This window comes from Pseudochaenichthys georgianus, unplaced genomic scaffold (genome assembly GCF_902827115.2).
Source record: "Pseudochaenichthys georgianus unplaced genomic scaffold, fPseGeo1.2 scaffold_1334_arrow_ctg1, whole genome shotgun sequence".
Taxonomy (NCBI): domain Eukaryota; kingdom Metazoa; phylum Chordata; class Actinopteri; order Perciformes; family Channichthyidae; genus Pseudochaenichthys; species Pseudochaenichthys georgianus.
The window spans coordinates 1-25,366 of NW_027262218.1; the positions used below are offsets into that span (position 1 = coordinate 1).

Sequence of the window (25,366 nt, forward strand, 5' to 3'; positions counted from 1 at the left end):
TGTATTAACAACGTGTCACATGTTCTCAATCGACCAATCAGAATCGAGTATACAACTTAACCGTGTAATAAATAATATAATAAGTGTGTGTGTGTGTGTGTGTGTGTGTGTGTGTGTGTGTGTGTGTGGTCTAGCATTACTATACTTGTGGGGACCTAAATCTGTTTACATAGTCACGTGTGGGGACTCACCTCCCTTATGGGGACAAATCGGAGGTCCCCATAAGGGGGATCATTAATTTTAGGGTGAAGACTTGGTTAGGTTTAGGTGTGTGTGTGTGTGTGTGTGTGTGTGTGTGTGTGTGTGTGTGTGTGTGTGTGTGTGTGTGTGTGTGTGTGTGTGTGTGTGTGTGTGTGTGTGTGTGTGTGTGTGTGTGTGTGGACTAGCATTACTATACTTGTGGGGACCTAAATCTTTTTACATAGTCACGTGTGGGGACTGGCTTCCCTTATGGGGACCTCCAATTTGTCCCCATAAGGGAAGCCAGTCCCCACTGTGTGTGTGAGAGCTACATACCAGCTTTACACATCATGGAGGCGACGAGCTTGGTCACGATGGAGCCCCTCTTCCTCATCTTGCACTGCTTGCTGTAGGGGAAGTAGGGCAGGACGCCCGTGATGCTGCGAGCACAAGAGGTCCTGCAGGCGTACACCAGGATCAACATCTCCATGATGGTGGTGTTCACATCCCTGAGGAGAGGAGCAGGAGGAGGAGGAGGAGGAGGAGGAGGAGGAGGAGGAGGAGGAGGAGGAGGAGGAGGAGGAGGAGGAGGAGGAGGAGACGACGTTATAAGAGCTTCTTCAGCGTTTGGTTTCTGCAGCTTTTAGTAAACGCTGCCATGTCTCCTCAAGCTGCTGAGTGTCCTCTAAACGCTGCCATGTCTCCTCAAGCTGCTGAGTGTCCTCTAAACGCTGCCATGTCTCCTCAAGCTGCTGGGTGTTCTCTACACGCTGCCATGTCTCCTCAAGCTGCTGACTGTCCTCTAAACGCTGCCATGTCTCCTCAAGCTGCTGGGTGTTCTCTAAACGCTGCATGTCTCCTCAAGCTGCCGACTGTCCTCTAAACGCTGCCATGTCTCCTCAAGCTGCTGAGTGTCCTCTAAACGCTGCATGTCTCCTCAAGCTGCCGACTGTCCTCTAAACGCTGCATGTCTCCTCAAGCTGCCGACTGTCCTCTAAACGCTGCCATGTGTCCTCAAGCTGCCGACTGTCCTCTAAACGCTGCCATGTCTCCTCAAGCTGCTGAGTGTCCTCTAAACGCTGCATGTCTCCTCAAGCTGCCGACTGTCCTCTAAACGCTGCCATGTGTCCTCAAGCTGCCGACTGTCCTCTAAACGCTGCCATGTCTCCTCAAGCTGCTGACTGTCCTCTAAACTCTGCCATGTCTCCTCAAGCTGCTGGATGTTCTCTAAACGCTGCCATGTCTCCTCAAGCTGCCGACTGTCCTCTAAACGCTGCCATGTCTCCTCAAGCTGCTGAATGTCCTCTAAACGCTCCATGTCTCCTCAAGCTGCTGACTGTCCTCTAAACTCTGCATGTCTCCTCAAGCTGCTGAATGTCCTCTAAACGCTGCCATGTCTCCTCAAGCTGCTGAATGTCCTCTAAACGCTGCCATGTCTCCTCAAGCTGCTGAATGTCCTCTAAACGCTGCCATGTCTCCTCAAGCTGCTGAGTGTCCTCTAAACGCTCCATGTCTCCTCAAGCTGCTGACTGTCCTCTAAACTCTGCATGTCTCCTCAAGCTGCTGAATGTCCTCTAAACGCTGCCATGTCTCCTCAAGCTGCTGAATGTCCTCTAAACGCTCCATGTCTCCTCAAGCTGCTGAGTGTCCTCTAAACGCTGCATGTCTCCTCAAGCTGCTGGATGTCCTCTAAACGCTGCCATGTCTCCTCAAGCTGCCGACTGTTCTCTAAACGCTGCATGTCTCCTCAAGCTGCCGACTGTCCTCTAAACGCTGCCATGTCTCCTCAAGCTGCCGACTGTCCTCTAAACGCTGCCATGTCTCCTCAAGCTACCGACTGTCCTCTAAACGCTGCCATGTCTCCTCAAGCTGCCGACTGTCCTCTAAACGCTGCCATGTCTCCTCAAGCTGCCGACTGTCCTCTAAACGCTGCCATGTCTCCTCAAGCTGCCGACTGTCCTCTAAACGCTGCCATGTCTCCTCAAGCTGCCGACTGTCCTCTAAACGCTGCATGTCTCCTCAAGCTGCCGACTGTCCTCTAAACGCTGCCATGTCTCCTCAAGCTGCCGACTGTCCTCTAAACGCTGCCATGTCTCCTCAAGCTGCCGACTGTCCTCTAAACGCTGCATGTCTCCTCAAGCTGCTGGATGTCCTCTAAACGCTGCCATGTCTCCTCAAGCTGCCGACTGTCCTCTAAACGCTGCCATGTCTCCTCAAGCTGCCGACTGTCCTCTAAACGCTGCCATGTCTCCTCAAGCTGCTGGATGTTCTCTAAACGCTGCATGTCTCCTCAAGCTGCCGACTGTCCTCTAAACGCTGCCATGTCTCCTCAAGCTGCTGGATGTCCTCTAAACGCTGCCATGTCTCCTCAAGCTGCCGACTGTCCTCTAAACGCTGCATGTCTCCTCAAGCTGCTGACTGTCCTGTAAACGCTGCCATGTCTCCTCAAGCTGCCGACTGTCCTCTAAACGCTGCCATGTCTCCTCAAGCTGCTGAGTGTCCTCTAAACGCTGCATGTCTCCTCAAGCTGCCGACTGTCCTCTAAACGCTCCATGTCTCCTCAAGCTGCTGAGTGTCCTCTAAACGCTGCATGTCTCCTCAAGCTGCCGACTGTCCTCTAAACGCTGCATGTCTCCTCAAGCTGCTGGATGTCCTCTAAACGCTGCCATGTCTCCTCAAGCTGCCGACTGTTCTCTAAACGCTGCATGTCTCCTCAAGCTGCCGACTGTCCTCTAAACGCTGCCATGTCTCCTCAAGCTGCCGACTGTCCTCTAAACGCTGCCATGTCTCCTCAAGCTGCCGACTGTCCTCTAAACGCTGCCATGTCTCCTCAAGCTGCCGACTGTCCTCTAAACGCTGCCATGTCTCCTCAAGCTGCCGACTGTCCTCTAAACGCTGCCATGTCTCCTCAAGCTGCCGACTGTCCTCTAAACGCTGCATGTCTCCTCAAGCTGCTGGATGTCCTCTAAACGCTGCCATGTCTCCTCAAGCTGCCGACTGTCCTCTAAACGCTGCCATGTCTCCTCAAGCTGCTGGATGTTCTCCAAACGCTGCCATGTCTCCTCAAGCTGCCGACTGTCCTCTAACGCTGGCATGTCTCCTCAAGCTGCCGACTGTCCTCTAAACGCTGCCATGTCTCCTCAAGCTGCCGACTGTCCTCTAAACGCTGCCATGTCTCCTCAAGCTGCCGACTGTCCTCTAAACGCTGCCATGTCTCCTCAAGCTGCCGACTGTCCTCTAAACGCTGCATGTCTCCTCAAGCTGCTGGATGTCCTCTAAACGCTGCCATGTCTCCTCAAGCTGCCGACTGTCCTCTAAACGCTGCCATGTCTCCTCAAGCTGCTGGATGTTCTCCAAACGCTGCCATGTCTCCTCAAGCTGCCGACTGTCCTCTAAACGCTGCCATGTCTCCTCAAGCTGCCGACTGTCCTCTAAACGCTGCCATGTCTCCTCAAGCTGCCGACTGTCCTCTAAACGCTGCCATGTCTCCTCAAGCTGCTGACTGTCCTCTAAACGCTGCATGTCTCCTCAAGCTGCCGACTGTCCTCTAAACGCTGCCATGTCTCCTCAAGCTGCTGGATGTCCTCTAAACGCTGCATGTCTCCTCAAGCTGCCGACTGTCCTCTAAACGCTGCCATGTCTCCTCAAGCTGCCGACTGTCCTCTAAACGCTGCATGTCTCCTCAAGCTGCCGACTGTCCTCTAAACGCTGCCATGTCTCCTCAAGCTGCCGACTGTCCTCTAAACGCTGCATGTCTCCTCAAGCTGCTGGATGTCCTCTAAACGCTGCCATGTCTCCTCAAGCTGCCGACTGTCCTCTAAACGCTGCCATGTCTCCTCAAGCTGCTGGATGTTCTCTAAACGCTGCCATGTCTCCTCAAGCTGCCGACTGTCCTCTAAACGCTGCCATGTCTCCTCAAGCTGCCGACTGTCCTCTAAACGCTGCCATGTCTCCTCAAGCTGCCGACTGTCCTCTAAACGCTGCCATGTCTCCTCAAGCTGCTGACTGTCCTCTAAACGCTGCATGTCTCCTCAAGCTGCCGACTGTCCTCTAAACGCTGCCATGTCTCCTCAAGCTGCTGGATGTCCTCTAAACGCTGCATGTCTCCTCAAGCTGCCGACTGTCCTCTAAACGCTGCCATGTCTCCTCAAGCTGCCGACTGTCCTCTAAACGCTGCATGTCTCCTCAAGCTGCCGACTGTCCTCTAAACGCTGCCATGTCTCCTCAAGCTGCTGAGTGTCCTCTAAACGCTGCCATGTCTCCTCAAGCTGCTGACTGTCCTCTAAACGCTGCCATGTCTCCTCAAGCTGCTGGATGTCCTCTAAACGCTGCCATGTCTCCTCAAGCTGCTGGATGTTCTCTAAACGCTGCATGTCTCCTCAAGCTGCCGACTGTCCTCTAAACGCTGCCATGTCTCCTCAAGCTGCCGACTGTCCTCTAAACGCTGCATGTCTCCTCACGCTGCCGACTGTCCTCTAAACGCTGCATGTCTCCTCAAGCTGCCGACTGTCCTCTAAACGCTGCATGTCTCCTCAAGCTGCCGACTGTCCTCTAAACGCTGCATGTCTCCTCAAGCTGCCGATGTCCTCTAAACGCTGCCATGTCTCCTCAAGCTGCCGACTGTCCTCTAAACGCTGCCATGTCTCCTCAAGCTGCCGACTGTCCTCTAAACGCTGCATGTCTCCTCAAGCTGCCGACTGTCCTCTAAACGCTGCCATGTCTCCTCAAGCTACCGAATGTCCTCTAAACGCTGCCATGTCTCCTCAAGCTGCCGACTGTCCTCTAAACGCTGCCATGTCTCCTCAAGCTGCTGACTGTCCTCTAAACTCTGCATGTCTCCTCAAGCTGCTGACTGTCCTCTAAACGCTCCATGTCTCCTCAAGCTGCTGAGTGTCCTCTAAACGCTGCCATGTCTCCTCAAGCTGCCGAATGTCCTCTAAACGCTGCATGTCTCCTCAAGCTGCCGACTGTCCTCTAAACGCTGCCATGTCTCCTCAAGCTGCTGACTGTCCTCTAAACGCTGCCATGTCTCCTCAAGCTGCCGACTGTCCTCTAAACGCTGCATGTCTCCTCAAGCTGCTGAGTGTCCTCTAAACGCTGCATGTCTCCTCAAGCTGCCGACTGTCCTCTAAACGCTCCATGTCTCCTCAAGCTGCTGAGTGTCCTCTAAACGCTGCATGTCTCCTCAAGCTGCCGACTGTCCTCTAAACGCTGCATGTCTCCTCAAGCTGCCGACTGTCCTCTAAACGCTGCCATGTCTCCTCAAGCTGCCGACTGTCCTCTAAACGCTGCCATGTCTCCTCAAGCTGCCGACTGTCCTCTAAACGCTGCCATGTCTCCTCAAGCTGCCGACTGTCCTCTAAACGCTGCCATGTCTCCTCAGCTACCGACTGTCCTCTAAACGCTGCCATGTCTCCTCAAGCTGCCGACTGTCCTCTAAAACGCTGCCATGTCTCCTCAAGCTGCCGACTGTCCTCTAAACGCTGCCATGTCTCCTCAAGCTGCCGACTGTCCTCTAAACGCTGCCATGTCTCCTCAGCTGCCGACTGTCCTCTAAACGCTGCATGTCTCCTCAAGCTGCTGGATGTCCTCTAAACGCTGCCATGTCTCCTCAAGCTGCCGACTGTCCTCTAAACGCTGCATGTCTCCTCAAGCTGCGATGTTCTCTAAACGCTGCCATGTCTCCTCAAGCTGCCGGACTGTCCTCTAACGCTGCCATGTCTCCTCAAGCTGCTGGATGTTCTCTAAACGCTCATGTCTCCTCAAGCTGCCGACTGTCCTCTAAACGCTGTCATGTCTCCTCTAAGCTGCCGACTGTCCTCTAAACGCTGCCATGTCTCCTCAAGCTGCTGGATGTTCCTCTAAACGCTGCCATGTCTTCTCAAGCTGCCGACTGTCCTCTAAACGCTGCCATGTCTCCTCAAGCTGCCGACTGTCCTCTAAACGCTGCCATGTCTCCTCAAGCTGCCGACTGTCCTCTAAACGCTGCCATGTCTCCTCAACCTGCCGACTGTCCTCTAAACGCTGCCATGTCTCCTCAAGCTGCTGACTGTCCTCTAAACGCTGCCATGTCTCCTCAAGCTGCCTGGACTGTCCTCTAAACGCTGCCATGTCTCCTCAAGCTGCCGACTGTCCTCTAAACGCTGCCATGTCTCCTCAAGCTGCCGACTGTCCTCTAAACGCTGCCATGTCTCCTCAAGCTGCCGACTGTCCTCTAAACGCTGCCATGTCTCCTCAAGCTGCGACTGTCCTCTAAACGCTGCCATGTCTCCTCAAGCTGCCGACTGTCCTCTAAACGCTGCCATGTCTCCTCAAGCTGCCGACTGTCCTCTAAACGCTGCCATGTCTCCTCAAGCTGCCGACTGGCCTCTAAAACGCTGCCATGTCTCCTCAAGCTTCCTGTCCCGACCTGCAAGTCTCTCACTGCCTCTAAAACGCTGCTCATGTCTCCTCAAGCTGCCTGACTGTCCTCTAAACGCTTGCCATGTCTCCTCAAGCTGCCGACTGTCCTCTAAACGCTGCATGTTTCCTCAAGCTGCCGACTGTCCTCCTAAACCGCTGCCATGTCTCCTCAAGCTGCCGACTGTCCTCTAAACGCTGCCATGTCTCCTCAAGCTGCCGACTGTCCTCTAAACGCTGCCGTGTCTCCTCAAGCTGCCGACTGGTCCTCTAAACGCTGCCATGTCTCCTCAAGCTGCCGACTGTCCTCTAAACGCTGCCATGTCTCCTCAAGCTGCCGACTGTCCTCTAAACGCTGCCATGTCTCCTCAAGCTGCCGACTGTCCTCTAAACGCTGCATGTCTCCTCAAGCTGCCGACTGTCCTCTAAACGCTGCCATGTCTCCTCAAGCTGCCGACTGTCCCTCTAAACGCTGCCATGTCTCCTCAAGCTGCCGACTGTCCTCTAAACGCTGCCATGTTCTCCTCAAGCTCCCGACTGTCCTCTAAACGCTGCATGTCTCCTCAAGCTGCCGACTGTCCTCTAAACGCTGCCATGTCTCCTCAAGCTGCCGACTGTCCTCTAAACGCTGCATGTCTCCTCAAGCTGCCGACTGTCCTCTAAACGCTGCCATGTCCTCAAGCTGCCGACTGTCCCTAAAACGCTGCATGTCTCCTCAGCTGCCGACTGTCCTCTAAACGCTGCCATTCTCCTCAAGCTGCCGACTGTCCTCTAAACGCTGCCATGTCTCCTCCAAGCTGCCGACTGTCCTCTAAACGCTGCATGTCTCCTCAAGCTGCCGAATGTCCTCTAAACGCTGCCATGTCTCCTCAAGCTGCCGACTGTCCTCTAAACGCTGCCATGTCTCCTCAAGCGCCGACTGTCCTCTAAAACGCTGCATGTCTCCTCAAGCTGCCGACTGTCCTCTAAACGCTGCCATGTCTCCTCAAGCTGCCGACTGTCCTCTAAAGCAGCGTGTTTCCTCCCGATGGAAGAGGTCTGTGCCGCTGTAACGCTTCTGCATCTGTCGACCTCCGTGTTTCAGACTTCTTAAGAATACAAATACTACTCAGCGAAACCTAACGAAAGACAGCTGCTGCTCGTCGTACGGTCACTCTGTACGCCGAGTGTGGTTCGATGGGAGGAAGTTGGTTTTATGTAATCAGCCGGTGGATTGGTGCGTCTCTCGTTAAATACGCAGGTGTGTGTTTTTCTTACTTGGACATCGTCTGGATCACAAACACATCTTTCCCTCGCACCGACTCCTGGATCTGCACCCGTGTTTCTATGGAAACAATCAGGACGTGAGAACACATCGAGTGGCACCCACACACACACACACACACACACACACACACACTCCTACCGCCTGTCAGCTTCTTCACACACACTGTGGGAAATTGTAGATACTAGCATTCCAATTAATGTTCCTCCCGCAGAAGAGAGATAAAAAGTGAAAGCAGAAATCTGAAGCCAAATGTCGGAAACAGGAGTTTGTGAGGAACCTTTCACCCAAAATACCTCGACTACATGCAGGACGGTAAACATCTACTATTAAATGTGCATATTTGACTACTTTATGTATTTCTTTCACTTCCCCTTTGTACTGGGGATCTTTATCAAATCCACCAAACAAACCAGAGACACGCGCTGACATTGTTCTACAGACTTAATTAAAATAAAACCTTGTTTGGAACAGGTTCATACATGTATGTAATGACTCTCCTGTGACATGTTTCACGTGTGAGAGAAACACAGGGATGTTAGACCATTTACATGCACTGAAAGCTATAGAACACACCAAGCGTCTTACATTAGGCGCTTTCACACCGCAGTACTTTTCCCACTTTAGTTCCGAAATGTGCGTTCACACCACGGGGCAAACTCTGGGGAAGAGCCGGGACGCCAATACGGAAGTGCCACACACTGCAGTTCCTCTAGTGGCCAGTAGGAGCAGGCTGCAGAAGGGAGCAATTCCCATAGACCCCCATGTTAAAATGCCCAACTTTACAGCAGAAATAAACATGTTTCTACCCATGGATGCAATAAATATTATTATGGATATAGTTAGATTCCACCTTCATGATTATGGATCTGTGAGTGATTTGTTTTCCAACACGACCCTTTTATTTATATTAGGTCTTAAAGTGTTTGCATAAATTAGGGCGTGGCCACATTGAGTGACAGCTCTGACTGCTGCTGCTAGCTTCTCGTCTCTCTGCTAGCTGCTCCGTGAAGCTACAGGGACTCTGCCTGCTCAGCTGACCCAGGGAACACAACCTGAAGCCGGCCGTGGTTGTTTGTTCTCCATGCTTATATATCGGACTATTGTGACTCGCTCTGCGGTTGAAACAGCCGGTGCATGCATGCGGTTTTGCGGTGAAAAGTGAAAATCGAGTACTTATTGATGTGTTTATGATTTTAATCGGCTACGTTATGAATGTTAAGGCTTGGGTTAGTGCAGTGCTTCTCAAACTGTTTCTGTCAGGCCCCCCCTTTGGAGAAAAAAAAGTCGGGCCCCCCCCCCCCCCCCAACACAAACAGTCAGGCTCAGTGGCGGCGCCAGAGATTTATTTTGGGGGTGCTGTGGGGTAGCTTGACGTTTCATAGAGGGTGCTCAAACATTTAGGGTTTCCCATTAATGCACCGGGCGCTCCAGAGGAATGTTCTACTGCAACACTCCCTACGCACACACAGTGTGACTGTTACGATGAAGGCTCGAGACATATAGGTGTAAGCAGGGGTCAAGTGCTATTGTTATAGGTGGTGTGTGGACCTCCCATAGGGGGGTCCGGGGGCATGCTCCCCCGGGAAGATTTTTAAATATTGAAGTTAAAGCATCAATCTGGTGCACTTTGAGAGCAACATGAGAGATCTATGGATACATCTCTCAGCACCCATTTGAAACAGAACTGGAAACAGATTTACTTTTTCTTTATGGATATTTTACAAATCACCCTTTTAAAAAGTATTCTTTTTTTACTGTAAGATAGTATTTCATACCTGTTTTTCATTTATTCTCTTATTTTTTTATAACTATAATGATCATATAAACGTGTGCCTCGGAAATAATTGTTTACATTAATGGTGAACAAAACGTTTGAGATCCACTGAGATAACGCTGAGAGTCCTTGAGCTCACTGAGTCTCTCAGTCTGACCGGAGAGGACTCTCCTCCACTTTGTTGTTGAAAAAGCTCCTTATATCCGTTAACGTAGCTCGCTAGCACCAGAAGCTAACAACAACGATCTCCGGTACCGGTGCGCTCTCTCTCTCTCTCGCGCACACAAAATGGCTCGTTTCACACACAGAGCCGAGCTCTAAAGAGCCTGTGACACGGTTTTCCCCCATCATCCAAACCCATCAATTTGAGTACATATTGTCCCCTTGAAAACCGTTACTGAACTGATTTTGGATATTTGTACTTTGATAACCATTAATCTGCCTTCAATGTTGACAATTTTCTGGATCTTCTCGCGGGTTCTTCAAGTCCCGCCAAATGATGGGTGACGTCATTGCGGGCTCAGCGCTCCAGCTGCACCGTCCGGATCCCAGCTTCTGCATATAAACGCACGACGGTGCACACAGCAGCAAGCTCAGACAGCGATGACAGGTTAATGTTGAACGTGTCTGAGAGCTCATATGAGGCTGAAGGATCGGTTTATGTTGTATCTTCTAAGTTTAGGAATGAGTTGCGTCAATATGCGCGATCATATGGTCATGTAGCCAGTGGTGGAATGGACTAAAAATCATCCCGGGACTCTCGACCGGCCCACTTCGGTACCGCTAGTAAGCTGTCAACGGGGGGAGTGGGGGATGTCAGGGTGCTGTATATAGTAAATGTAAATATGTAAATATTTGTGTCACTGCATCCTGGTAAAATACAAATATAATGTATAATGTCTGTGTCTTTGACATTAGCGCTGCTCGCCACCTGTGCCCTGTACTACGAAGCCAGTTCAACAGACCCTGGATATGTTTGAGTAACAAACAAACTAACAACAACAAACTAACAAACGAGATCTCGCTAAGCGGTCCTACGACGCTGGTTATCAACTCGGTAAATCAAGCCAGGGTTTCTCTCTCCAGCTGAGAGCGCGTTCACGTCGAAGACACGAGTGGATCTGACTTTAATTACATTTGTCTCGAGTGTTTCGTCAACATAATGTGTTAAATAATACTTCTGCATCCAGTCTGTGACACTGTGAGTGTTGCACGGCCAGATGAGGCTGGAGAAGCTGACTCAGATCAGGAGATATATGATATATTATGATATTATCTGATCGATGATCTGATTGATGATGTAATATGAATGATAAGTGCGACACGTCGGCGTCTTCTCTGCATACGGCAGTTTAAACTGTATTTCCTTTATCCTGTAATATGACTTGAGAGATTTAAACTCCGCACACTGAGTGGATCTCTTTTCTATAGACGCCGGAGGCGGGCAGCGTCAGGTAAAAGAAGTTATTTAGCCTTCTCAAACCTGAGCCTCACGCGCCGCCTATGGGGGATGTGCTAGTTACTTATCCGACCGGCCCACTTCGGTACCGGCCCATCGGGATTCGTCCCGATGGCCAGTCCGCCACTGCACCCAGCCCACGTAAACTGTCAACGGGGGGAGCCTCGCTGCGGGGAAACGGTGGACCTCGTGTCCCGATCGGAGTGGGAATAATAATAATAATCCGTGCATTTTATCCATTAATTTCCCCAACATTGTGGTAAAAAAAACACACGTTTAATCCATGTTGGTGGTGTACTACAACTACAAAAAGCATCGGTTTGTTTTCTCATCAGGAAATGCAGACCGGCTCAAACAAACGATCATTTAATGTATCATATGTTCGCCGAATTGACATGAAAGCACTAATAAATGTAGTTTCATCCACTTGAGTTTACAACCACAAAAATAATCGATTTGTTTTTATATCACATCCGACGGGAGGAAATTCAGCAGCTCTCACTCCCGATGTTTAATCCTAATGTAATCATCATCTTCACCACGATCATCTATGTTTATGTCGCCGAATTGACATGAAAGCACTGACGAATATGAATATACTGTAGTCAACTTCATTAAAAAGTTATTAACGTGCCTAATCTCAGTAATTCACCATTTCTACGCATAACAACACACTTTGTCCGTGTTTGGCTCTCGAAGCGTTCCCGCATGACGTCACTTCCGGCTTCCCCCAAAACTTCAAAACGAGTTGAAGGAATTTCCCCGCGATGTTCGAAAGTATTGATATTTAACGGAACGGTATCGCTTTTTCTTTTTTAAACTGACGGTTCGAGATTACTAGTAGCCCAATATTTCATTGCACAACAGTTGTTGGGATGCTGTCACAGGCTCTTTAATGAAACACAGAGACCCAGATGTAATAGTACTGTATTATATTATTTTCGAATCAATCATTTTTCAAAATATGATTTTTTTTTTTTTTTAATAACCATTTTTCCTCCTGGTCTCTCGCGCCCCTATGTCATGCCTCGGCGCCCCCCACTTTGAGAACCACTGGTTTGGTGTGTAAGCGAGTGGTAGCTACATCGGTGCTAACGATGCTAATCGTAGCCTACAAGTTAAAACCATAGACTGTATATATAAAGGTTCAAACGAAATAGACAAGTGTTAAGCGTTAAGTGGGATAATACTGTAGAACAAACGGCTTCTGTTTGAGGTTATAAAATAAGGTCATCCTTGTAACGTAGAGATATTTTATTATACGTAGGAACTGTATGCATCGCTAAGGTTAATTTAAATTGGCTATGCTCAAGTATGTAGACAAGCTCAATATGCTTGGTTGAGCTGGAGTTCATTATCGAGCTTACACGTTAACGTCACAGTCATCTGAAGAACGAACCCAAACCTTGTTTTTATTAATTGCATTACCAAATGGGTATCAAATAAACAGTAAGCATTGGTAACACAACTTCCAAAGTTACAGTAAAATAAAAAGGACCCTGACTCGGCAATACGCAATCCAACAGAAGAGAATCAGTTGTATTGTTTGTACACATGGTACTTTACATATATATCTGTTTGTTTAAGGTGTCCAGGTGATGCAGACAGGCTGGACCAGAGAGTGAGAGACAGAACTGGACTCCTCACAGCAGTGAACTTCAGCTCAGGTACAAAGACTCTTTTTTTCATACTGTACAAAGAATCAAGAAAGATATTGGTTTAAATCAGGGGTGCCCAACCAGTTGATGTGTCTAAAAATAGAACAACAATATTCTGTTTTATCGTTAATATCCTGTAACATAATCTTCCTGTGCCAGAATAATGCACTTGAACGCATCAAAGCTTTGTGATTGGCCGGCGTGACTCCATGTGTCGGGGCGTGGCTGGTGGGCAGTGCACTAGTTCGCTAACTTTGGCAGCAGATTCCTGAGTAGCTTCAGATCTGAGTCGTCTTATTAGTAAGCCTCAGTTATACTTTTGTTGCAACACTATTTTTATATAATGGCAAAGAAAGGGTTCAGAGTCTTTTCTTTGTCCCTGTGTCACATGTGGCAGCACTGTTCAATGCTTCTTAAACATTACCCACTGTAGTGACGTGTGAATAAACTCCAACTCCGTATCAACAACACTGTTGTGTAACTTCAGTTAAATACTTGTATGTGTGCAGATTAGAAAGAGGTGAGATAAAGGATCTGCAGTATTTTATGAAGTATTAATCCTACAAAGGTCAGTTTTATACAAGTAGTGTGTATTTACCTGGTAGTAATGGCTACGCCTCTCTATTTGGACTGGTAGATCTCGGCAGACTGGCAACTTTAAAAGTAGCTCTTGGTTCAAAAAAGGCTGGGCACCCCTGGTTTAAATGAATGAAGTATTGACTTTAATACACTGATATATATTCCATTAAACAATACTAAATACTAGATCACCTACACATCAGTTAAGTTGAGGGTTTTTTCCATGCAAAAAGTTAGTTAGATTTAGCAATATGACTTTGTCAGCTTTCTAATTTAATGTATTGAAGGCAAAGATATTTAACACAGTGAGAACTGCTAATATTTATCTCTCAATATTGTCTGTAAAAACGCGGTAAAAGTTATTCTTTCAGTGAGACGACAGAGCAAGCTTCTACAGTTGCACTATGTTTTGATAACAGTTAAATATTATTTTGATAATAACATATATTTCAATGTTGATGAATTTTATACTGTTCATTCATAATCTGATTACAATTACAAAATAATTATATCTACAGCCCCTAAACACACTGCTTTCATAAATAACACACTTGTTCTGCAATAATATGTTTTATGTTTCCTGTCATTTTTGTTAGGAAAGGAAATGCCTGAAAGACACGACATGTTCTCCTTCTCTGAGGGTCAAGACGAACATCCAAGAGGAACATTAAGAGCTGATGCTATGAGATGTTAAGACCAGTACAGGACATTCACTAAGAAACTACTTTTATTGTAAAAACAGTCAGCTGATCGAATGCAGCTACATCTACGCTCCATCCGCTGATTATTTATATTTGCCTCACTTTATGAGCTTCACATCACTTGTGCCTTGAACCGCAGAATTTGCAACGTCACAAATAAATGGGGCCAATCTTCAGTTAGATGTGAATGTGTGATCTAACACTTTCAGTAAGAATAATGGACAAAAGGAGAGCAAATACAATTTATTGAAATGTGAACCAAAAGTTAATCAAACATGTTTTAAATAAAAGCAAATATGGACAGAAGGTGTAAACCTATTAAATGTATAAGTAAACACATTTAGTCAACTAACATGACAGACTAGGCATGTGCAGTTGGCATCAGCTGTGCCCAGCATGGGCTTCTCCATCAGGCCTGGTCCTCCTCCCTCAGGCCCGGTCCTCCTCCCTCAGGCCTGGTCCTCCTCCCTCAGGCCTGGTCCTCCTCCCTCAGGCCTGGTCCTCCTCCCTCAGGCCTGGTCCTCCTCTATCAGGCCTGGTCCTCCTCGCTGAGGAAAGACCCTCAGTCCTCTCCACACCAACAGACAGGACGTCCATCACACGGAGGTTTCTCCCTGAAGTCTCTGCAGCCCTCTGGACACCACGCTGTCTCAATCCGTCCACACGGAATATGAGAGGGGGAAAATGAAAATAATAAATGCTTTAGACAATAAGAAACATAAAGTTGACTGTTGAGTTGCTCAGTTTTTTTAGATTGTCAATACTATTACTGTATAACTAATATATCAGGTTAAGAGGCACATTCAAATAAAGATTGGTCTTTAAATACATGTTGTCTTTTGAATTGTTTGTCTAAAGTCAAGGATCTAGAACTGGTACTTAGTTTTAATGATACAGTCTGGTTATTATGCTGTTTGGAGGAGGCCTCACAGGTAAGAGCACTAACTAGCTACCATCACATGTACCTTAGCTTGACTTAAATGTATTAAACGTATGGTTAAGTGATATCAAAATACAAATACCTAATGTCATGCAAACATATTAATATTTGCTTGATTCCAGTGTTGAATTTAGCACAATTGCATACAAACGTTAAGGGGTTTTAAGATTCTGAAGTATTATGCTAAAAACTCAATAACTTAGATTATTATTTATAGTTTTGCTGAATAGTTTCAAAGCCGCTTACCTTAGAAACGTAAAATGCGACGGCAGCGTGCAGATGGGGAGCATGTTAGCTTAGCTTGGTAGCTTCAGCTAGCTCTGTAACTTCCAGCTGGGTGGCAGCAGGTCCCGCCTCGGCTCTGCCTCTTTGCCCTGATTTGGAGCAGGCTGGAGAAGGCGGGAGTTGAAATCTGACGTAACTGTTGAGCCGTTAGTGGCCGACTCCGCCTACTAAGGGCTTCACGGCAACTCTGCAGGATCCTATGGGTGACGTCACGGACCCTACGTCCATTTAGCCCAGCGCAGAAACGCAGAGAGACTAACTTATGGCAACACAAAATAAAACATGGGAGCGGTGGAGATGAGGAGGTGTCGGCGTTCTGGCGATTTACTCGGAAGGCTTCAGTAGAAGCTGCTGGGACTCCCAGCAGCTTCTACTGAAGCCTTCCCCAACTCCGGGGACTTCCGGCCGGGGACTCCGGGCGGCAGTATACGCCATGAAGTTGTTTGCAGCCTGCCAGTAAACCCAAAGCAGAAGAAGAAGAAGTGACCTCAGCGGCTTCATTTGCCTAATCCTCCCCCAGGGACTTACCGGTGTGAACGCGATATATATATATATATATATATATATATAGTTCATGAGAACTAAAGAGTTCTCATGAACTAAGTACTTGGTGTGAAAGCGCCTAATGTATTTATCTAATATTTATCACTGTAATAAACCGCATTAAATGTAATCTTACATTCTGTTCTTGTATACATCATATTCTACTTACGTGTATACGTTATATATATATTACGTTTACTTTTAATTAGTTTTATTGTTTATGACTTGTATAACTATGTTGCATTGTTGGAGGAGCTCAGAACACGTTCATTGGCACTTCTACACGGCGGTAGCTTCTGGGCCCACGACCTGAAACCTTTGAATCCAGAGAGAAACGCCAACGGGCGGAAAAGAACCCTTGAAAACAAATCTCATCATAAATCACGTTCAGTCATTCGAGTAAATGTTATCCAGCACGTACCTCTGTTAGCTTCCTGGTACACCTGCACTTTACCGAGCTCCACGCCCAACCGCCTGGAACACACAGAGTTACTACGTTTACAGACGGCCGCAACGCGTCAACAAACAGTACACCGTTTTAAACAAGGGGAAAGAAACACGATTAACCCATTTGGTAAACAATCTACACGTTGTCCTCGTTAACTGTAATCTCTCTCACAGGAGAAATGAGAGTCCTGTAAACACACACTGCGTGTCCTTGGGATCCCAGGAGTGTGTTGTGTGTCTTTCAAGGAATGTTCTGTTTACACGCAACACGAGGAAATATGCAAAGCGTCGCGCGGCTGCTGCTGCGAGGCTACAGGCTCAGGAACGCATGTGACCTGAAACTCGTAATATTTTTCTTTTTTCCAGGACATTGAAATCTTCCTGGACACGTTGAGTGTGTGTGCGTGCATCCGAGTGTGTGCGCGCATCTGAGTGTGTGCGCGCATCTGTGTGTGTGTAAGTGTGTGTTTATGTATAAGTGTGTTTGGAGTGTGTGTGTGTGTGTGTGTGTGTGTGTGTGTGTATATGTATATGTGTGTGTGTGTGTGTGTATGTATGGAGTGTGTGTTTATGTATATATATATGTGTGTGTGTGTGTGTGTGTTTATGTATAAGTGTGTTTGGAGTGTGTGTGTGTGTGTGTGTGTGTGTGTGTGTGTGTGTGTTTATGTATGTATAAGTGTATGTAGAGTGCGTGTGTGTGTGTGTGTGTGTGTGTGTATGTGTGTGTGTGTGCGTGTGTGTACTCACTCAGAGATCCTCTTGCACAGCTCCCTGCTGGCGGGGTGTGAGTTGGCGCTGAAGATGACGAGGCCCCCCTTGGTGTGGTCCATGACCCCGGGGGGGCGCTCGCTGCTCTCCCTGCACTCAGGGTCCCTGGGCACCCAGGCTGCGCTGAGCCCTTCCTGCGGGGACACACACGCATTACCATCAGAGTTATTATGGAGAGCCATCATGAAGCTCCAACTGTCAAAGCATCACCCGAGCCTTCTGAAGAGCACCCGCCCCAGGGTTCCCATACTTTGATCTATTTGTGGCGGCAGTGAGGTGGGCTGATGATCGGAAGGTTGCGAGTTCAAATCCCGCCAGGAACACCACTCCTAGTGTGCCCTTGAGCAAGGCACTTAGCCCTCAGTTGTCCCTGTGATCGGTCACTAAGTCGCTCTGGAACGAGGCGGGAGAATAAACCCCACAGAGCCTGAACTCAGTAAGCAACAAGAACGCCGTCTCCAGCAGCCATGAACTCGCATGTCTTCTTTGAGGGGGGGTGGATGCGTGGGCCATCCGGATAGGTCAAGGGGCCTTTGGCTTTCCTTGCCTGGGGGGGGAATGCTCCCGTTTGCATATTACTCAATTCAAAGGTTTTATTCTCATATGCACAAAAGCTAAAGTGCAGAAATGAAATTCTTCTGACCCGAGCTCCTCCAACAAAACAACATGTATAATGAAATACTAAAATACAAACTAAAAGTAGTGCAAGAAGTCTCTATACATGCAAATAGAATATGGGATATGCACAAGAACAGAATATGAAATGAAATAATGTAAATTAAGACAAAATGATGCATCTAATATATCATTCCGTTTACTTTTACGGACTCTTCTGGCACTATTTCTATTCCATTTGTATTTCCTTGCACATCTCAAAACATTCTCTTGCCCTATTTTATCTGTTCCATGTCCTATATATTCATGTTGCTCTGTTGGAGGAGCCTGGGACTTAAACATTTCATTGCCATAACTATACTGTCTGTAGCTAATTTGTAAATGCCACTAAAGCCTTGAAACCCTTTATTGGCCAGGAGGTGCAGTGTGTGGAGGAGGAAAGCAAATACCAGCTTAATCTAAATGTGCATTCAGGCGGATGGGTAGCCATAGAAACTCTGCAGAAGCACCACGCGTCCAGGTCGTGTTGAAGTTAAGAACGTGCACAAACTGTGGCATAATTCTCCTTCCCTTACATTCATATCATTATTATGAAACCCATCGTGAAAGCTACACCTGAAAACCAGCCTTTATTGACAAGAAGGTAAAGTGAGATTGGAAATTCAAGTTTCAAGATTGAAGTCTTTATCATCATGTGCTCAGCAGCTACAGTTTAGAAAGCATATCGCAATGAAACTGAAGTCCCAGGCTCGTAAATACAAATAGTGCCAGAGGAGTCTGTACACAAGTAAATGGATGAAATGAAAATATATGACCAGTTTAATTTAAATGTGCATTCAGGCGGATGGGTAGCCATGGCGACTCTGCAGAAGCACCACGCGTCCAGGTCGTGTTGAAGTTAAAAACTGCAGCATAATTCTGTTTGAATGGAGATAACTCCCACCGCCTCGGGACGCAGCGACTCGTTCAGCACTTCTCCTTTTAGAAAGAAGCACAGCCGTGTCTGGTGTCGCACGTTAGGAGCTGCATTTCCTGATTTTTAATACATTTCCATAATAACAGAATCATGTTTGCATCATCATTCTATTTATTGCTTTTTATTTTTATTTCTGAAATGGAACAACCGTCATGAAAACACCATTAAAGGGGACCTATCATGCAAAACGCACTTTCTGATGTCTTGTCTCCATCACCATGTGTCCCCGGTGTGTCGGGGAACTCACGCAGCGTCAGGAAATAAAACCCTCTCTCTTTTCCTCCGTACCCAAATCTCTAAAAACGGGGAACTACGGAGCTGATCCAGACTTGCATCCGTTATGACGTAACATCTGAACTGTGGACCCACGGCTATCAGAAACAATGCCCGACTGTTTTGGACGTAATATGGTCGGTGTTTACATTAGCATGCTAACACTCAGAGCTAACCTGAACTGGAGAGCATGTGTGTGAAGAAGCAGGAAGTAGAAAGGAACTCATCTCTGTTTCAGAGCCTTGATAATCCATGATATGGCGTTTCCTCACGGCAGCATTTAGTTTAGACGGTAGCTGCCGGTTCCCGCATGAGCTCAGACCCTTCCTCTTTAAAGCTTTATCCCCAAATCAGCACTTTAGAAACAGGAAGTGAAACAGAGGGATATGAGGCATGGCGAGAATGGGTTATCTGTTTGGTATTTTTTGCAAAACTCTTCATAGAGAAAGTCAAAAGTCAAAGTCAGCTTTATTGTCAAAATTACTACATGTGTTATACATCCAGATATCTCGATATAGACTTGTTTTTTTATATACGTTTATATATCCGAGACCCATGCTATTGCCTAAAAATAGCATGATAGGTCCCCTTTAAATAATAAATTAAGATTAAACATGGATTTGCTTAGAAATCAATTTAATTTAGGTATGAAAATATTCCACTTCGGTGCATAATGGTTTCTAAAATATTATGCAAACACTAAAACTACCATTTATTTAATATGCTCCAGCTGCTTTTTCTTTCATTCCAAATATAGTTGTTAATATCCTTGTGTTTTAAAGCTTTGCGAGTTCGATTGAATGTGTGCAATCGCTTATATTTCTCTTAGAATTCAGAAAAAGTACAATTTCTTGGGGAAAAAGTGTAAAAAAATAGTGAGGAATTTACCGTCAACTCCATTTAACATCCGAATTGTGCCTCAAACTATAATAGACATTCTAAAGTACTAAAGGACAGGTAGACACAGAATCTCGTGTGTGTGTGTGTGTGTGTGTGTGTGTGTGTGTGTGTGTGTGTGTAACACATGGTGCATTTGTGCTAATGCCCTTTAGCCTCTGATTGTTCTCGTGTCCCTGTTTATCAGACGGACAAAGCACTTTGATCTGCATCCTCTGTGCATTACACGCGATGCACAAATAGAGATGCATTATTAATATTGCTTGAGAGGGTTTCTGAAACAATAACAGAGCAAACAAAAGGCTCAACTGTAACCATGTGCGACCTGGAAAACAGTGCGAATGTCCATTACTATATTAAGTTAGTGTTAATTATTACTATTATGTTATTATGTAATCATTGCACATTTTGTTTAAGCAAGTCAGTGACGTTTGAGGGTCTAAAATCGTGATTTTAACGGCAGGTACAAAGTGTTGATCAACTATCAACAGTCACGACATTAGCATGCTGCTAAGCTAACAGCACAACAGAGGATCTCGCAGTTCACGTTGCCCCTTTTAATCGATAAATAATGTGTTAAGAAGCTAAACAGTGAGCTGAGATATACGTCATAATGCTATTTAACTAAATAAGCAGTTAAAGGTTGAGATTAACACCACCTTATATTACATATTTAGCTTTAACAACATGAGATATGGTAAACTAACGGTAGAAGATCAAAGTCTCGCGATAGCTCAAGAGGAATAAGCTTTCCATAGCAAAGCTCTTGAAAGCGCGAATTGATTTTTCATCAATAAGAAAGTCTTTCTACGTGCAAATACAGAATAAATTAGGAATATTAATCAAGAACTACATTACTACTCACCAGCTTGCGTGTTAGGTCCGGTTACAGTATGCAACCACTTATATTTAAATTGATAAAACCCTCCTGTTCTTCGCAACCTGCTTCTCTCACTCCGCCTGCTCCAAGTGACGTTCAGTTCCGAGTGACGTTTGTCTTGACCAGGCGCTGGTCTTGACCAACCACAGGACAGGAAATGGAAACGTCGATTTTAAGACGCATTCAAGTAGCCCGTATGAACACGAAAATAACACCTTTTGTATTTGTTTACGGAGAAATAAGTCTACAGTACGAATTTAAGTGAGGTTTTAGTAATTCAGACACTATTATTTCCATATCTTCTATATGTATGGGTTTTCGCCGTGACTAAATGTCATTTTTTAATTACAAACAAAATCCACGTTTGTTCGGAGATTTGCTAGTTTCCCAAATTTCCGATTATTTTGAACTCAACCTTCTAATGTTTTTAAAAGTGAAAACAAAAACATATTAAAAAGTTGTGTTTTGTTGTTGTATCTGTTTGTATTCTATTTTATTATATTACATTATATTTTCATACTGTCTACTATATCTTCTTACATACAACATTTTATAAAAATACACGGAAAAATATGCATATTTCAGCCACTTGTTTTATTAAAATATGTACTAAAATACAAATGTTTTTAATGTATCATTGCTTATTCGCGCAGGAACTCAATTTAACAACAAGTCTGAACTCTCTTGGGATTGTGCATGTAGTGACAAGCCACTTGAGGGCAGTGTGTTTTTGCGTCACCAAACATCCCTGCTCCAGTTTAGAGAATAAACCTGGTTTCATGTGTCGTGTATATTCCCTGCACAAAAGCGCCATTAAATGATCTTATTTATTATGCCAACAACATGCAGTAAGGATGACTTACTCAACTGTGCAATAAAAAAGACAAAAGACAAGTTAGCACAACAATCAAATAAAGATAAATAAAGACTAATATAAGACGTATAGCTGATTAAAAGCTCAATTGAAAACACACATCTATACAACAACCCAAAATAAATAAAAAACAACATTTAAAGTTACTTAACGTATTATACTTAACCTTACTGTCACTATTACTTTTATTTTCTGAGAGCTGAGATCCTTCCACGTGTGCAGGAGATCTTCTAGTCTTTGCTGCGGTCTGCTGGGGGGGGGGGGGGGGGGGCAGCATCAGAGCCGGTGACACCAGCAGGATCAATACACTGATCAGGAAAGCTGGGTCTGCCATCGGCATCAAGCTGGACCTGACCTTGAAGCTGTGGTGGAGAGGAGGACACTGAACAGGCCAGATAACCCCCCCCCCCCCTCTCCACCTGCAGCTGGACAGACAGACCCCCCCCCCCCCCCTCCACCTGCAGCTGGACAGACAGATAAACCCCCACAACCCCCCCCCCCTCCACCTGCAGCTGGACAGACAGATAACCCCCCCCCCCCTCCACTCCACCTGCAGCTGGACAGACAGATAACCCCCCCCCCTCTCCACCTGCAGCCAGCCAGACAGATAACCCCCCCCCCTCTCCACCTGCAGCTGGACAGACAGACACCCCCCCCCCCCCCCTCTCCACCTGCGCTGGACAGACAGACACCCCCCCCCCCCCCCCTCCACCTGCAGCTGGAAAGACAGATTAACCCCCCCCCCCCCTCCACTCCACCTGCAGCTGGACAGACAGATAAACCCCCCCCCCTCTCCACCTGCAGCCAGACAGACAGATAACCCCCCCCCCCCTCCACTCCACCTGCAGCTGGACAGACAGATAACCCACCCCCCCTCTCCACCTGCAGCCAGACAGACAGATAACCCCCCCCCTCTCCACCTGCAGCTGGACAGACAGACACCCCCCCCCCCCCTCTCCACCTGCAGCTGGACAGACAGACACCCCCCCCCTCCACCTGCCAGCTGGAGAGTCAGATAACCCCCCCCCCCCCTCTCTACCTGCAGCTGGACAGACAGATAACCCACCCCCCCCCCCCCTCCATATGTCATATATTTATGTATATATATATTTGTATATATAATATCTTGTCAAAATCAACATGTATATTTTCTACTTTCTTGTTTATTTCTAGTTTTGTTTTATTTATTTAATCTTTTATGCTGCAACACAAAATATTAAGAACCATCTTATCGTATCTTATTACACTGTAAACTTCGAGCAATACTTACTTTTTTAACATTATATCTTTACTAATACTAGTACACCACTGTATATATTATAATATACATATGTACCGATTACATTACATCACATGTCACCTGTTAGACGCTTTTATCCAAAGCGACTTCCATACTCAGCACTGAGGGCGATCCCCACAGCAGCACTTTGCGGTGAAGGGTCTCAGGGACACAACGGCATGCTGACTGCAGTGGATTTGAACCTGTGCCCCCCTGATCCAAACACCTACGCAGAACCCACTACGCCACACGCCTCCGCATATATTGATGTTATATATTGTAGAACAATGTGCATGTTTTTACCTTACAATTTCTTATTTTAATGTATGTGATTTTTAGATTTGTTGCACATTTTAACTTTTATGGGTGGAGGCGTGTGGCGCAGTGGATAGAGCCTTGGTGTTGGGATCAGGTTCAAACCCCACTGCAGTCAGCATGTCGTTGTGTCCCTGAGACCCTTCACCCCAAATTGTTCCTGTATGTACGTCGCTTTGGATAAAAGCGTCTAACAAGTAATGTAATGTATTATATCTGCAGGTTTTTCTATTCCATTTTATTTATTGTTTTTTTATTTATTCTGAAATGGAACGACTCTCAGGAAACACAATTAAATAATGAAAACATTAAAAATAATTCAGATTACTCCAAAAAATATATTCATTTGGTCATTTGGGAGGTGTGTGGCACAGTGGAGTGGTGAGCTGATCTTCAAGTCAGAGGAGAGCAAGTTCGAGTCCCACTGCAGTCAGCATGGCGTTGTGTCCCTGAGACGCTTCTCTCCTGTGGGGATGGTCCTCAGTACTGAGCTTGTTAGTCGCTTTGGATAAAAGCCACTAACATGTCATGTCAGAAAATATTCCATTTCAGTCCAAAAAAAGTTCTAAAATATTATGCAAACACTAAAACTATCATCTTTTAAATATGCTCCTGCTGTTCTTTCTTTTATTCCAAATATTACAGTTGTCCTTGTGTTTTAAAGCAAGTAAAATAATATACTTTTATCTCTCTTAGAATTCAGAAAAAGATTTATTAGGAAAAAAGTGTAATAATGTTTTCTCCCTTGGACATATACTGCATTGTGCCTGAAACCATAATACTAGAAGAAAGACACATATAGTAATAAAGGACAGGTAGACTTTAAAATGAAGCGTTTATATATTAGTATTAGCATGGCTGGAGGAGAGGGAGCAGAATGAACAGGGACGGATTTATAAATACGCTCTCTCTACCATATGGGCCACTCTTCAGAATGCTTACATAACTCACTGAATATGTGGAGGAGGAAGAGAGCAGCAAGCAAGCACTGCACACTGAACACTGCCCACACACACGCGCACACACACACACACACACACACACACACACACACACACACACACACACACACACACACCACACACACACACACACACACAATGGAGAGGAGAGTGGAAGTGAAAATGTGGAGGAGGTTGGACAGAGAAAGAAAGTTGGATGTTGGAGTCAGGGTCAGAATCAATGTTCTAATTCTCTTTACGGCTAAATGCTTGCAGGTTACAGCCGGAAACATCACGCAAATAAATAGGCTACTTTGTGTCTTGGGACATCTTATAAAACAGGATTCTTTAGAACAGGTTTAATATTGTGCGGAAAACTCTTAATTGCGAGAGAGTTATATAAGATTGATATTTCTCTCATATCTGCGGCTACAGGCAGCTACACCTAGCAATAACTAGCTTAGCTTAAAGGCCGGGAACAAGGATAAGCATACGTGCTAAGCTAGATACTCTATTGGTGGTGGGATCTCCAAGCTTTGCTCATCAGGATAATCTCCACTTATTAACACCACTTTATGGTTTCTAAAGTAAAGAGCTACAGCACGGTCACATGGCTTCACGTCAACACCTCTAAGCTAAAGGTGGCTAACGAGCGTGATTGTTAGCATCCGCCATTTTAAATTCAACCAAATTTACTGACATATGTTACTGTACGAGAGAAACCCATCATCCATGCTGACTGCCTGGAAATATGTACATTTACGTATGTATTGTACAGTACAGAACAGTGAGCTATGTAGCCCCAGTGGCCCAATGGATAAGGCACTGGCCTCCTAAGCCAGGGATTGTGGGTTCGAGTCCCGTCTGGGGTAAAATGTTGTTCAATGGTAGTATCATAGCTACTCAGAGTCCTAAGTCAGTACCGGTACCTGATTGGACGGTATTGGTATACCGTTAAGCCAAACAGTGCTGCTATCGGTTTAAGAATTACGCTACTTCCTTAGTTTAAACAATTCTGGTTGGTTGGGAACCCTCATCCTGTGAATGCCACTCGTCATTTCTCCTAACAGCGCTCTTAATTTTGTGAGACTCCCGGGGGCAGACGCAACATATTGCTACAAACAGCGTCTCAAGGCTTCTTAACATTAACATCTATTAATGAAGAACTCAGCTAACGGACGATACCATTTTCCCTACACGGGAAAGTCCAACTCTAAATCAACACTTAGCAAAACGGGCTAACGGGGCTACTTTAGCACATAACTGTCAAAAGCGATCTTTTCTACATCATTCTATCATAAAAACGGTTAATC

The 25,366-nt window shown here is 46.1% G+C and overlaps 1 protein-coding gene and 1 non-coding gene across 2 annotated transcripts; one reads left to right on the forward strand and one right to left on the reverse strand.

Annotated features, from left to right (window-relative positions):
* Nucleotides 1-516: 516 nt before the first annotated feature.
* LOC117440921 (phosphoribosyl pyrophosphate synthase-associated protein 2) lies at nt 517-20,746 on the reverse strand (the record flags this gene model as incomplete). Its single annotated transcript, XM_034077144.1, has 5 exons — nt 20,630-20,746; nt 16,983-17,137; nt 16,207-16,259; nt 7,837-7,903; nt 517-689 (listed from the first exon to the last, which is right to left on the reverse strand). Coding segments are annotated over exons 2-5 (376 nt in total), but the record flags the coding sequence as incomplete, so codon positions are not given.
* Nucleotides 20,747-24,852: 4,106 nt separating this feature from the next.
* On the forward strand, nt 24,853-24,925 carry trnar-ccu (transfer RNA arginine (anticodon CCU)). The gene has a single exon. It is a non-coding gene; the product is annotated as a tRNA-Arg (tRNA).
* The last annotated feature ends 441 nt before the right edge of the window (nt 24,926-25,366 follow it).